The sequence below is a fragment of the Salvia splendens genome, unplaced genomic scaffold (genome assembly GCF_004379255.2).
Source record: "Salvia splendens isolate huo1 unplaced genomic scaffold, SspV2 ctg46, whole genome shotgun sequence".
Classification (NCBI taxonomy): domain Eukaryota; kingdom Viridiplantae; phylum Streptophyta; class Magnoliopsida; order Lamiales; family Lamiaceae; genus Salvia; species Salvia splendens.
Genome location: NW_024599112.1, coordinates 13,604 through 28,333, shown reverse-complemented (window position 1 = coordinate 28,333; position 14,730 = coordinate 13,604). Strand labels below are relative to the sequence as shown.

Below are 14,730 nucleotides of genomic sequence, written 5' to 3'. Positions count from 1 at the left end.
ATAGGGGTAGAAATGTAAACAAATCATTAATATCACACGTTTCAAAACTGCAAGTCCAAATTAAGCGCGATTTTTGGGGAAACCGATTGATATTCCCTTCCCCACTATCTCTCTGTCATTCCAAAATCCTCTCCCCCAATTCCACTCTCATTCAAAACCCTAGCCACCGGAAAGAGACCAAAAAAATAGTTCTCCCCGACGTTCTCTCCGTGAAAAGCCTTCGACTCTATGTTTCTCAGTCGTTTCAGCCTTCGACTCTACGTTTCTCTGTCGTTCCAGCCTTCTTCGTCGTTGTATGATTGCTTTGGCAGTCCAGATCCGGTGGAAACTGAACCAAAGCCCCGACGATTTCGGGTAAGTGATGAAGCTTCGACGTTTTTAGCAAAGTTTTTATGGTGGGTTTTTCTGTAAATCAGCACTTCGTGTTCATTGTTGTTAAGTTTTTTTTTTCTGTAAATCAACACTTCTGTCAATTTACAGTTTTTGGTTTGGTGATGGATTTCGATTTTATATACATTATTCACACAAATTGGTACATTATTTCACTGTTAAATCATTTAGATAGATCAGTACATTAACTGATTCTGCTTTTATGTATCATGTTCTGTTACATCATGTAGCTAGATATTTACATCGTGTTCTATTACATTATTTAGCCAAAGATGTACATTAGTTGGTAATGTTGCGGTACATTAGATGTTGCTGTCATGGGACATTTTTTCTGTACATTATTTTGATAGAAATGCTACATTATGACGATCTATTTGTACATTACTTCACGATGATGTTCTATCCATTTCCTAAGGGGTAGAAGTTATATCCATTCCACTTAGTCCGTGGGGCTAGGATGTAGTACCAACCCATTAGTACAACGTTCAATAAGGGCAGAGAGTCAGAGTCATTCCCATTATATTCATTATAATTGTAATGTGCGACTATAGTTATTTCATGTATATTTCTCTTACTAAGTAATGTACGAGGATAGTATTTTAATGTATGCTTTTATGATTTTGTTTGTGATCAGATGGGATACCATGATTCAAGAAACTCTCCAATGCTGAAAGATTTAGAGAATGACAAGGAGAAGCATAGGCAAGAGGAAATATTGACATTTTTTAGTTTGTTTTCCAGATGTATTATTTTTTATACTTGCTTTAAGACATACTCCCTTCGTCCCAATAAATATGCAACATTTGGTTTTCGGCACATGATTTTATGCAGTGTTGTTTTGTGAGTTAATAAAGAGTGAGTAAGGTAAGAGAGAATAAAAAGTAAAGATAGTGTTGTTTCCATTTTAGGAAACGTTTCATTTTTATTGGGACAACCCAAAAAAGAAAACGTTTAATTTGTAATGGGACAGAGGGAGTACATTATTTAGTAGTTAAGTATTACATTGTTTTGCAGTTATCCTACTTTATAATTTTATCCCTACTATTATTATGTTATAAATTTACATTACAATATACTTTTGACCCATGGATTGCTAAACCCAAATGGCATGTATTCAAGTTCCTTTCAACATTATTCTCTTCAATCTGTACATTATTCACTAATCCGAATGTACATTATTAGATACTATTAGTACATTAGTTACTGTACCAAATCTTAAACACATTAAAAATGAAATTTAATTCATGTGGTGGTGCTATACCCTAGCCCCATAGATTGCTAAACCCTAGGGGAATGAATCAAACTTCCTGCGCTAGGTGAAGGTTTCGTTTGTGAGTGGGTACTACAACCTAGCCTCATGAACTGCTAAACCCAAAGGGCATGAATTCAATTTCATTTCAACATTATTCTCTTCAATCTGTACATTATTCACTGATCCGTGCACATTATTAGATACTATTGGTACATTATTTACTGTACCAAATCTTAAACGCATTAAAAAATAAAATTTAATTCTTGTGGTGGTGCTATAACCTAGCCCCGTGAGTTGCTAAACCCAAGGCGGATGATTCAAACTCTCCGCCCTTTGTGATGGTTCCGTTTGTGAGTGGGTACTACAACCTAGCCCCGTGGATTGCTAAACCCAAAGGGCATGAATTCAAGTTCCTTTCAACATTATTCTCTTCAATCTGTACATTATTCACTGATCCGTGCACATTATTAGATACTATTGATACATTATTTACTGTACCAAATCTTAAACGCATTAAAAAATGAAATTTAATTCATGTGGTGGTGATATAACCTAGCCCCATGAGTTGCTAAACCCAAGGGAAATGATTCAAACTCTCTGCGCTTGATGATGGTTTCGTTTGTGAGTGGGTACTACAACCTAGTCCCATGAATCGTTGAACCCAAAGGGTATGGATTCAACTCTCGTCAAACATTAAATACTTGCACAGATACATCATTTAGTATTACACATGTACATTAAAGGCCACTTGGCGTACATTATTTAGTTCTACTCAGGCTAAACATTATTCCCTGAAACACATACATAATTCAAAAATGAATTTTGATGTATGGATTAGTAATATGCCCTAGCCCTATGGATTGCTAAACCCTATGGGAATGGTTCTAACTCCCTTCCCGTAGTCAAGGTTTTGTTAGTGAGTCGGTACTATACCCTAGCCCCATGGATTGTTAAACCCTTTGGGGAATGGATTTAACTTCTGCCACACATTAAACCCATTGTAATCTACATTATTCAAAGATGGCATATACATTATACAACTATAATCGTACATTAATACAATCTACATTATACACTTAATATAGTACATTACTTGTCGAAAATTTACAAACTGTAACTTACTAAAAGAAAACACAAAAATCTGTAAATGTCAGATGATTTCATGAAAATAAAACGACAATTGATGCAAAATAAAACTAAATACAAGAATGAACTAATGACAAACAAATACAGAAAACCATAGATGTCAATTACACGACTAATCAATAACTTTTTACCAAAATTTATCAATAATTCTCAAAATCGATGAACGAATTAATTAAATGACTTTCTTCCATTGTTGAAAAACCCGAAAGGAATCAAGGGACACCACCAGAATTCGGGTTTAGGCGAGAAACTACACCACCATGTGTGTTCAGTGTAGAAAATTGAGTCAGTTACGGGAGATAGGAAAGGGAAATTATTGTGTAATCATGAACACAAAATCAGAATCAATATATTTGAATTATGCGTGAGATTTGAGGGAGAAATTAAAGGAAACTTCCATAACTGACTAAAATATGACTTCCTCAAAAGCCCTTTCTGATTTTTTTTAATTATTTAAATTAATAACATGTGGCACTATTTTCGGCCACTAGATGATCAAATCGTGAGGCAGAGATTTAGTTGGAAGAATGAACCATATTTAAAAAGGGATATGAATGCATCCATATATATATATATAGTCAAAGTTTTGAATGGGGGTTCCATAGGACCCACAAGATCCCATGTTGGTCTGCCAATGCAGGCAGGGAGAGCTGCCATGGTGGGCACTGGGTCCGGTTGGCCCATGTCTGGGTTGGTCTATGGCTTGATGAATACTTTGATTCTTGTCCTTTTATGAGGATAATCAGAGATATAATGTTTTCTTTGTTGACAATAGTAACAGTTAAGATTTCTTTGTCTCATTTTGACATTTTTACGTTCTTTTGAATTGGCACAACAAGAGTCTTTCCTCAATATCTAATTCTGACTTGGTATACGTTCATTTCATCAAGTCTTGGATATCACATATTATACAACTCGTGATAATATACCACTTGTCGTGTTCTTAAGTTTTAGTCATCATAGAAGAGCTGTCATTTTTAATGTATCACTTTTGTATGATGAAACAATAAAATAGTTCAGATAGTTGTTTGAAACATTTTTGTAGGCACACAAACACAAAAGACCTCTCATTGTCTTTACCGACCAGGATCAAGCTATTGCAAAAGGCTTGCATGAGGTAATGCCATAAACATTTCACGGGTTATGCACTTGGTATTTAATGCAAAATGGAATCAAACATCTGGAATTCTTATGTAGGACGGACCATGTTCCTTGACAGATTTTAAGAGGTGTATGTATGGCTTTGAGGAATAAACTAAGTTTGAGGAGGCTTGGAGCAACTTATTGACACAATTTAATCTTCAAGACAACACATGGTTGGAGCATATATATCGCATGGAGGCAAAATGGGCACTTCACGCTTGGTATGAGAAGCACACATTTTAGTGATAGTGTCAATTTTAGCATTAAGAATTGTAGGATGACCAACTTACACGTTGCTCACTCTTTTTAAGAATTTGGAGCGGGTTGTGGGGGATAAATGGTACAGTGAACTAAAGTGTGATATTGAGATACGCCAAAAGTTACCCAGATTGAGGTTAGAGAGTTATCCTATGTTACGACAACTTCCTAAGGTCTATACTCCACTAGTTTTTTTATCTCTTCCAGAATGAGTTTGGCTTGTTTGCAGTTGCACACATAGAGCATAAAGATGAATCAGGATCATTAATTGAATATGTTATAGGACTGATTAATCATAATATTATGGATGGAAGGTGACCTATTATCCCAATACAAAGATGATTCATTGCAGTGGTCGAAAGTTTGAGATGGTTAGATTAATATGTTCACATTTTGTGAAAGTGTTTGATGCGTTAAAAGTGAAGTTACTTCTAGAGAATTCTATTCTTAAAAGGTGGACAAGAGAAGCTAAAGCTAGTGTAGTACATGACTATATAGGTAATAAAGTTAAAGAAAATTCTAAGTTACAAAGTACGGAGACTATGTCAAATACTTATAAGGTTGTCTAATGAAGTTTTTGTCTATCAATTCACTTTTTCCTTGGTGCATGAAACAATGTATGATTTATATAAAAAGGAAACAGAAATGCGTTCAACAAATGAAGATCAAGACATTAACAATGTGAATATCTCTTCAATGGTCTCTTCTATGATAGCATCAAAAGGATTCAAGAAAAAAATGGTGCAAAAGGATTCAAGAAAAAAATGATGCAAAAGGTTCAAAACGATTAAAGAGTTGGCTAGAACTTCAGCCACTATGAAGAAAAACAAACCATAAGGTACATGTAAGTACACATATTATACTTGTATATATTTAGAAAATAAGTTAATTAAATATACATTTAATATTATTGTAGGATGTTTGAGCACGGGGTCCGTTGCGTGTTGGAACTGCAATGATCTCTCGGTCCCATTGAGTTCCAACACCTCATTGCGTGCCAAGTAACAATTAAGTGAACTCCAAATGATCTCTCTGTCCCGTGTTACTCGTAATTTCTAGTTCGACTCGTCCCAAACTACTTATACTATTTCTATTAAGTAAGAATTAAGGTATTTAAATAATATATTGTACTCCCTCCGTCCAAAAGTAGTTGAGTCGTTCCTTTTTACCGCCCATTTTGTAAAAATGATAATAAATAAGTTAAAGTGAAGAGACACTGAAGTAAGAGAAAGAATAATATAGATAAATTTCTTCTCTACATTATTCTCTCTTATATTACTCTCTCTCCACTTTAACTATTCCTATTAATCACTCTATCTTTCTTTAACTACTCCTATTAATTACTCTATCTTTCTCTTAAAAATAGATTATACTATTTTTTATATTAAAAATAGATCAATTCTATTTAAGGAAACCTTTTTCTCTAAGGTGAGTCCCTTCTCCACTATTAATACTTCAATCACTTGTCATTATTTCTCTCTTAGTTTATCAATTATGCATTAAAACTCGTATCGTTTGAAAAATTAGTTATGCTTAAATACCAATATACTTATACTAAAAAATCAATCTCAAATTTATTGACTAAAATGAGTAACATGAGAGGAAATAATAATCTGAGTTGTGACGGGAGTAATACTTACCAACTTTTCTGCATATAAAAAAGAAGAATTCAATATATTTGTTGAGGATAAAATAATCCACCACAAAAAACAACACAACATACTTTTCGAAAAGTAGAAAACTAGTAAAGCAATGCAGTATTAAGGGTCATGCATCAAGCCACACGCCTCGCAGAAGGAAGCCGACGACATTCAGCAGCACAAAGCATTATTACAACAACAACAAAGTGAACACTTTGACATAGCCCATTAAACAGTGCACACATCAGATGACAAACTTGTAGAAATACCAAAACCCAGATTAGGAAAACCATTGATTTACAAGAAAGCCAAACCTTGTATGCACCACCAATCTGAAAACCAACCTAAACGAACAAATCAACGCAACGTGACTGGAACTGCATTACTATACTAGATCAATGTTTTATAGCACAAATTGTGTAACTATGACAAGGAAAGCAGATGATCACATCAAAATTCAATCTAATAATAAGCAGTCTCAGAAATATTAGAATGAAGACAGAACAAACAACACGAACTGATCCAAAAAAGTGGTTTCGTCCAAGCATAAAAGGAACATGAAACTAATCTCCCTATATTTAATCTTCCTCCTCTCCCTCTTGCTCAGCAATGTTGAAGTAGCGAAGTTCGTACACGTTTCTTTCTTTGTTGGATGAAATCACGCGAAGCCAATCCCTCACATTGTGCTTCTTCAAGTATTTCTTAGTCAAATACTTCAAATACCTGCATATCCACAAGATTCACAATCTTTTAATCGAAAATTAACTTACCAACCAATGAAAATGCAAATGCACATTTCAGTACAAACCGATGCAAAATAGCCCTATGGTTTCACGCTACATAACTAACATTTCATTCAACAAAACTGCAAATCTGTGGTAATTAAATCCCCTCTATTCCAATCAAGGCAATGCAGTTGTCAAAACCAGCAGTTGAATATATAAAGATTTAGCAATTGAAAATAAGTAATTTTAGCTCATTCTGTATTTCATTATCAGGTTATTCAAATAGGCCAATCTACACAATTGAAAAAAAAATTATATTAGTTGATTCAGCATTTTAGTATCAGCTCATTCAAATAGCCAAATCCACAATATTACACATGAGCAAAACTTAATTAACACAGCTTTCGGAGAAAGTGGAGATTTAGCAATTGAAAATAAGTAACTTTAGTTGATTCAGCATTTCATTATCAGATTATTCAAACAGGCCAATCCACACAATCGAAAAAAAAAATATTTTATTTGATTCAGCATTTCAGTATCAGCTCATTCAAATAGCCAAATCGACTACATTACACATGAGCGAAACTTAATTAACACACCTTTTGGAGAAATTGGAATCGGCGGTGACGGTGATCTTGCTCTTGTCGCGGCTAACAGTAACGGAATCGCCGAGAGCACCAGCTTTGCCACCGACCTTAATTCTCTCCTGCAAAAACTTCTCCAGCGAAGCGATCTCCATGATCTTATCCTCCACCGGCTTCGAGCAATCGATAACGAAGGTAACGCCCTTCTTCTTCCCGCCCTTCACCGCCGCAGCCGCCGTGCCTTTGCTCATCTTCGCACAATTTTTCTTCGCCTACAAAAAATTAAGAGGAAACTTCGGAATTACAACACAACGACGGATTAATATAGTGAAAACGGAAGAACTTTTCTGAAAACGGAGCGCATTTGCTTACAGGTGTTGAATCGAAGGGCTGAGTGTGTGAACTGTGCGTTGAGAAAGGGAGGAATACAGATAAACAGATATATTAGGGTTTCTGGAGTTTGTCGAAATGGGCTTTAGGTTTAAATTTTGGATCTGACTGGGATTGGAAATCCAGCAGGCTTCGTTTTATGGACCATGAACCCAATATTTTGGACAGTTTTTTTTTCTCTTTTTTCAATAAAAACAAATTAAAGTTCAAAATTATAAATTTACTGCTACTTTTGGTTATAAATAATATAATTTGGTCTATACTGTAATTAATAAATTAAATTATATTCTGATTAAAAGGTTAATAAAAATGTAAATAAATAATATTAAAAAATTACTCTTTTCGTCCTATAAAAATATGTGCATGTTTCATTTTCGTATGTCCCATAAAAGTATGGGCATTTCCATTTATGTAAAGTTGTCTCAACTCATATACATCAATTTATTTACAACTTATACAACTATGGCTCATCATTACAACTCACTAAACACTAATAATAATGTGGGTCTCACTATCCACTAACACTACTTTAACTATCATTCTCTTCATATCTCTTACTTTACCACTCATGCATTAATTTCAGTGCCATTTCAATTGCTCGTATTTTTATGAGACGGAGTATGTATTAGCCTTCTCCATTTCAGATAAAACCATTCCTTTTTTACATCGTTGTTGTTGAATTTAAACCAATTCATTTTCAAAGTTTATAAAATGTTTTAAAATATTGAATTTTAAAAATGGAAATAAGAAAAAGGAAATAAAAAATAAACTAAAAATGGAATTAAAAAAATTGAAGTTAAAAAATCTCAAAATAAAAAACAAACAACCATGCATATAATATGAGTCATACATTTCACTACCACACTCTAATTAGTATTACACACTCAAATAATTTCTTTGAAACTGTTTCATACTCAACTTGAACTCTTAATCTCGGACGGAGAGAGTATATAGTTACATTAGCTTTGTACAAACTTCAAATTGATAGACATCAACATCATCAATTGATGAAATTTTTCAAGACACTCAATTCATACAAAAAGAAGTTGCAAACTTGTGAGTTGAGACTAATTGGGTGGAATCATGCCTAACCCCTTTGATATGGAACTACTTCACCAGCTCATTCCTTTTGTTTAAGTTGGTGTCCCAACATCATTTCATAACATTCGCTATAGAACTCTGTAACAACTCAAATCATTCAACCAAAAAATATCATAATTTAGATGGTTAAACCACAACCAGTTAAAACCATTTTTTCATGTCGTTTAGACCAACACTATGCAAAAATATCAACAACAGAACTTGAATAATATATCAACAATTAATAGTATCCACACAATTATTCGTGTGTATCACATGATCATCATCACAAAATATCATGCCATGTTACTAATATGTTGCACCACAAAATATCATAATTCTTTGTAATTACTTACTTACAAAATACGTATTTCCATATAGTCACTTAATTTATTCAATTGCCAATTATTATTTATTCATACTCATTTTTATCTAATAAGTATAATATTTCCCACAATCGGTCTTACGTCCTATTTCCATATCCAAAGTCATGCATTCAATCGTTTATAACTTTATATCACATTCATTTCCACATTTCAAGGCGCATATAACAACCACCAACATTCTCACATATGAAAATAGATATAGCCCCATTAAGTGCTTAGTGACAGACTAAGATACGCGGACCAAATCAGAAACAGAATCAGATACATACGGACGCAGATTTTTGTCCTTGAGAGGACTCTGCACATACCACCTATTTAGAGTGTAGACAGATAATTAGACATATCAGACATCAGACGATCCTCGCTTCGCTTATCCAGAAGATGAGTGATCACAGATAATACAACACTAATTGTACCCAAGAGCACACTCAAGCACGGAGCATAAGCACAGTCAAGTATACTTTATCAACATATATCATTTTATCACATTTACCTTTGTTAGGGTCGGCGGTCAAGAATTGATCCATCTTCAGCTCGACTTGAGTCGTTTTGAATTAGCCCAACAACTAGTTGGAAGATTGGTTAAGTCAGCAAGAGATCGACTGATGTGATTTAGAGTTGAGGATGATTTAATCCTGAACGTTGGATTCTTTCTCAGTATAACCAATTGGGGAAAGGGCTTAAGAGCTCAATAATTCAGCTCATTCGACACAAAGGAGAAAATTTGGGGAAAAGGAAGAAGAAGGGGAATTAAAGCTTGGAGCGGAGAGAGCTAGATATACTCAGCCGTTGCCGGTCAAAATCACATCGCATTTTGTGAGATTACTTCTTTCTTGGTTTTCGGTTTTGGTTCCTGATTGTTGATGTACAGATCTTGCAAATAGTTTTGGGTGTTGAATAAAATCGAACATCGTGTTCTCGTGGATGTAGACTTACGTCGAACCATGTATTTCTGATGTTGTGCATTCTGATTTTGCGTGTTTGGTTTAGATTTACACATTGTCATTTTGGTTCTTGATCAATAATTGGCGCCATCTGTGGGAACTCTTTTTTGGATTGTACCGATGGAAATGGCGCGATATGAAGCAGAGAAATTCAATGGCAGAAATGATTTTGGGCTATGGAGGATTAAGATGAAGACTCTCCTAACCCATCAAGGATTGGACGCTGCGCTCAAACCTTTGGAGGCAGATCAGAAGCCGATAGAAAATCAGTTGGTAGCTATGAAGAAATCTCACAGCGCGATCATTCTAAATCATGATGATAAAGTATTGAGGGAGGGTCTCAAGAGAAGAGACTGTTGCATCAATGTGGAAGAAACTTGAATAGCTTTACATGACAGTCTCTAGCCAACCAACTATACCTCAAGCAACGTTTATATTCGTTCAAGATATATGAAGATCGCAACATTTCTGAGCAGTTAGATCAGTTCAACAAATTGATTGATGATCTAGAGAACATAGACGCCAAAATGGAATATGAAGACAAGGCAATCGCCTTGCTCAATGCGCTTCCAAAGACCTTTGAGCAGCTTATGGATTCCATGTTGTATTGCAGGTAAAAGACTATCTCACTTCATGAAGTGCAGTCTGCAATAAAGACCAAGGATCTACAAAGATATGGGCCAGGAACAGGAGAAGCATCAACCGAAGTTCTCAATGTCAAAAAATTTAAGGGCAAAGGTGTAAAGTTTCAGAAACCAAAGGATAAAGATGAAAATAAAGAAACAAGATCATGCCACTAATGCAAGAAGCCCGGCCACCTAAAGAAGAATTGTTTTTCTTGGAAAAGAAAGCAAAATGAAGAATCTCAAGCTCAATGATCTTCTGATACAGCTCAAGAAGCAGAAGATGTACATGTTCTCAATGTGGCAGAGGTTGATATTGGAGCTAAGTGGATTGTTGATCTCGTGATGTAGCTTCCATATTTGCTCACACGGAGAATGGTTCGAGGAGATTCAACTAGCCCAAGGGTTTGTAGTGTTGGGAAATAATCAGATGTGCATGGTGCAGGGGATTGGGAAAATCAGACTCAGATTAGAGAATGGAGAAGTCAGAATCCTCACTGAAGTCAAATTGATCCCAGAAATCAAGAGATATCTGATATCTCTTGGTGTACAACAGTCAAAAGGCCGCGAGTTTAGATCACAGGAGGGGAATCTTGAGATATACAAAAAATCTCAAGTGATCATGACAGCCATCAGGAATAGAAGTTTATATTATCTAGAAGCAATGGCTGTCCCAGGAGAAGTCCATGTCTCTCAAAAGCAGCAAGTTGAGGTATGTCACAGAATATTGGGTCACATTGGCCTTAAGGGATTGAAAATTCTTGAAAAGGAAGGTTTGATTCAATGCTCAGATATAAAAGCTTTTACAAAAGTGTGAAGAGTGCATCACAGGAAAGGGAAAGAAATTACCATTCCCTAAAGGAAAGCACGTCTCCAAGGCCCCACTGGATTATGCTCACAGAGACTTATGGGGTCCTACACAGCCTCAGACAGCAGGTGGAGCAAAGTATTTCATGACAATTATAGATGACTACTCTAAGAAGTTGTGGGTCTTTGTACTAAAGGAGAAGTCAGACGCTTTCAGAAACTTCAACGAATGGCACACATTGGTAGAGAAGCATAAATGCAACACACTCAAATGCTTAAGGACTGACAATGGTCTTGAGTATTTGTCTAGTGAATTTGATGGTTTCTATAAAGCAAAGGAATCAGAAGACACAATATAGTGGCTAGGAATCCACAACATAATGGTATGGCAGTTGGAAAGAGTAAGGTGTATGTTCTTGGCTTCTGCAGTTCCTAAGAGTTTTTGGGGTGAGGTTGTGATGACAGCTTCAAAAGTGATTAACAAATCTCCATTCTCAGTAATTGATTTTGATATTCCAGATAGGAGATGGTATGGAGAAGTGCCAGATTTTAGCAGATTGAAACCATTTGTAACACCCCATATCCGACCGTCTGCCAGCCGAATAGGTGATGTTATGAAAGAGGCATCCTAAAAAAATGACAATTTAAAATTTTCATTTTCTGAACCATTAAAAAACCAAATATTTATAAGATTTACAACCATAACGGAAATAATTTAGTATAATATTTAGTGCTAACACGCCATAACTAACAATTCAAAAGATCTATATTACAAACAGGCTCAGTGACCCACCAAGGATGCAGCGCCGAGACAGACATAGAGAAACATAGACTGATACTCTCCAATGCAAACTAACCTATAGCGCACCCAACACTTTAATCAAAAATTCCCTATAAACTATAATCATGTAACAAAAAAAAAATCCTTAGATTCAAATATTATTTTATTTAGTGATAATTTCCACGTCTATCATATTATGATCGTCTTATTAATTTCTAACATAAATTGGGTAACATCTCTCGTTTAACCAACACATCTCCAGAATCTAAAATAGGCATATCAATCGTAAAAATATATCAACAGTCACCAACATCCACATAACATCAAGTGTACCACGTGATATCCACACATCAATACAGTATCAGCACATAAACCGATCACCAACATTTTCACGTATCCAAACATATATTGCCCCATTAAGTGCTTAGTGACGGACCAGGGTACGCGGACCAGATCAGAAACAGAATCAGATGCAGACACAGATTGTGTCCTCGAGAGGACTCCTCACAAACCACCCATTTAGGGTGCAGACAGATCAGATAACAGATAATCAGACCACTTATGAGGTTGCATATTAGACAGATCAGATGACATATCAGATATCAGACAAAACAGATGACAGATAGCAGACGATCCTCGCTTAGGTTATCCAGAAGACGAGTGATCACAGCTAATGTAGCGTTGTTGTCCTATGGCATACCAATTGTACCCACAGAACACACTCAAGCACGGGGCATAAACACGGCCAAGTATACTTATTTTCATCTCAATACTTATTTCTAATAATATCTGTCATAACGCATCCAAAACTCCAATACCATCACATATTTAGAACACATATTTCACACTATAACTATAAGCAACATATGCATAACACTCATTGAATCGTTCATTAGCACACAATATTCTATATGCAATCAGCCAATCACGTAGACTTAATTCAGGAATTAAGACTTAATGTAGAATATACTACCTTAAAACCGAGAGTGTCTTCGCCTGCTCGTTGCTCGTGCTATCTTTCGGGAAGAATTACATTTCAATATGCATTTCTTATATAAACAACAAAACAAAGTAATTTTAAGCATATATCAAGTTCTCCTTTTTACTTACTTTTAGCTAAATTTATGTACAATTGCTAAAAATTCAATCCTTGCTCCGATTCTCAACAAAAAATCTTTCAATCAAATTATAGCTGAAATATTACTCCGTATAAACTTTAACCTTGGCATTTATAGTGAAAATTCTCTCAATTTTGAAAACTAAGTTAGCGACATCGATAAATTTCAAATAAATTCAATCCAAACATTATTAATGATTTAAATTACAAAACCAATGACCAATTTATCAAAATAAAACCACCACATATTGAACCCATAGCTGATCAGCTTGATCCTTTCCTAAGTTCAACCTAAATTTCATATTTTTTGTTTTTCGATCCAAAATGAGCTCCTACACGTCGTGTAACATATATCTCTATCCAAATCAAGCTAAAACCCAACTAAATTCAACATTGAAACATCCCCTGCATTCAGTCATTTCATGATCGTCATGCCAAGATTTCTAAACTTTCAGAATAGTAATCAAAACGTGCTTATCGACATCTATACACAAGGTTTTAACCCTTTATCCCAACATAATGTAACACCTTCACTCAGCCCCTTATATGCCGATTTCTTCCTCAATTCTAACTCTAAATTTATCCAATTGTAGACATTTAAAGAAGGTATAAGTGAAGAGGCCTTATTTGGATTATTGGAGATTTTGCGATTGGATTCACGGAAAGACGAAGAATCGAGGTGTAGAAGCAAGCATGAAGCTCATGGCTTCATCTTCTCCATGGAGGCCGAGCTCCCTCTCTCTAAATGTGGGGAAGAAAAGTAGTCTATCAACTTTATATAGTAGCTACTAATAGTTATTTCAATATGTGGATTTTGTATGTGACAAATGGCAACATATTAATAATATTTCTCTTTCTCATTCCTTCTAGATATTTCATTATATTTGTAGGCTTAAATTACAACCATTTTACTTCCCTAGTTATGCATATAAATCGGTCATATTGAAAAATAGAGGAAGGAATTAATTTATTTTGGGTAAAATGACTATTTTTCCTTTAGTATATTACTTTCACTATCTTTAATTAAACTCTAATTCCTTTCTTAAACCCAATCTAAATCATACTAATGATACTTAAATTCTAAATACTATGTAAATCCTACAGAATTATCATTAATTAGATCGAGCAATCTGATTAATTTTCAATAACATACCCATAGTTTGATCATCGACAAACCCCGATTGACGAATTTGATTCTAATCACTTTATCATTAAATTTAATTACATGTACCATTTATAATAATTATTCTACATTATTCTTATATCGACGCCAATTACTAAACATAGAAATCTCATTTCACGGGCTGTTATAACCGGAACTATGATCCTCTTTTCGGGTCCATTTTGAGATATTACAATTCATCCCCCTCAAAAGAATTTCGTCCTCCAAAATTCCATCAGATTCACTTAGCCTAAAGGCATCACTTACTTTCATATGTTCTTCCATTGCATCCTATTACCTCA

General features: G+C 34.9%; 1 protein-coding gene across 1 annotated transcript; it reads right to left on the bottom strand.

The window, feature by feature from the left end:
- Positions 1–6,271: 6,271 nt before the first annotated feature.
- On the bottom strand, positions 6,272–7,622 carry LOC121790272 (60S ribosomal protein L22-2-like). Its single transcript, XM_042188535.1, has 3 exons — positions 7,511–7,622; positions 7,154–7,410; positions 6,272–6,552 (listed from the first exon to the last, which is right to left on the bottom strand). Exons 2-3 carry the CDS (start codon positions 7,387–7,389, stop codon positions 6,408–6,410), a joined length of 381 nt encoding a protein of 126 aa, XP_042044469.1. The 5' UTR covers positions 7,390–7,410; positions 7,511–7,622; the 3' UTR covers positions 6,272–6,407.
- Positions 7,623–14,730: the final 7,108 nt, after the last annotated feature.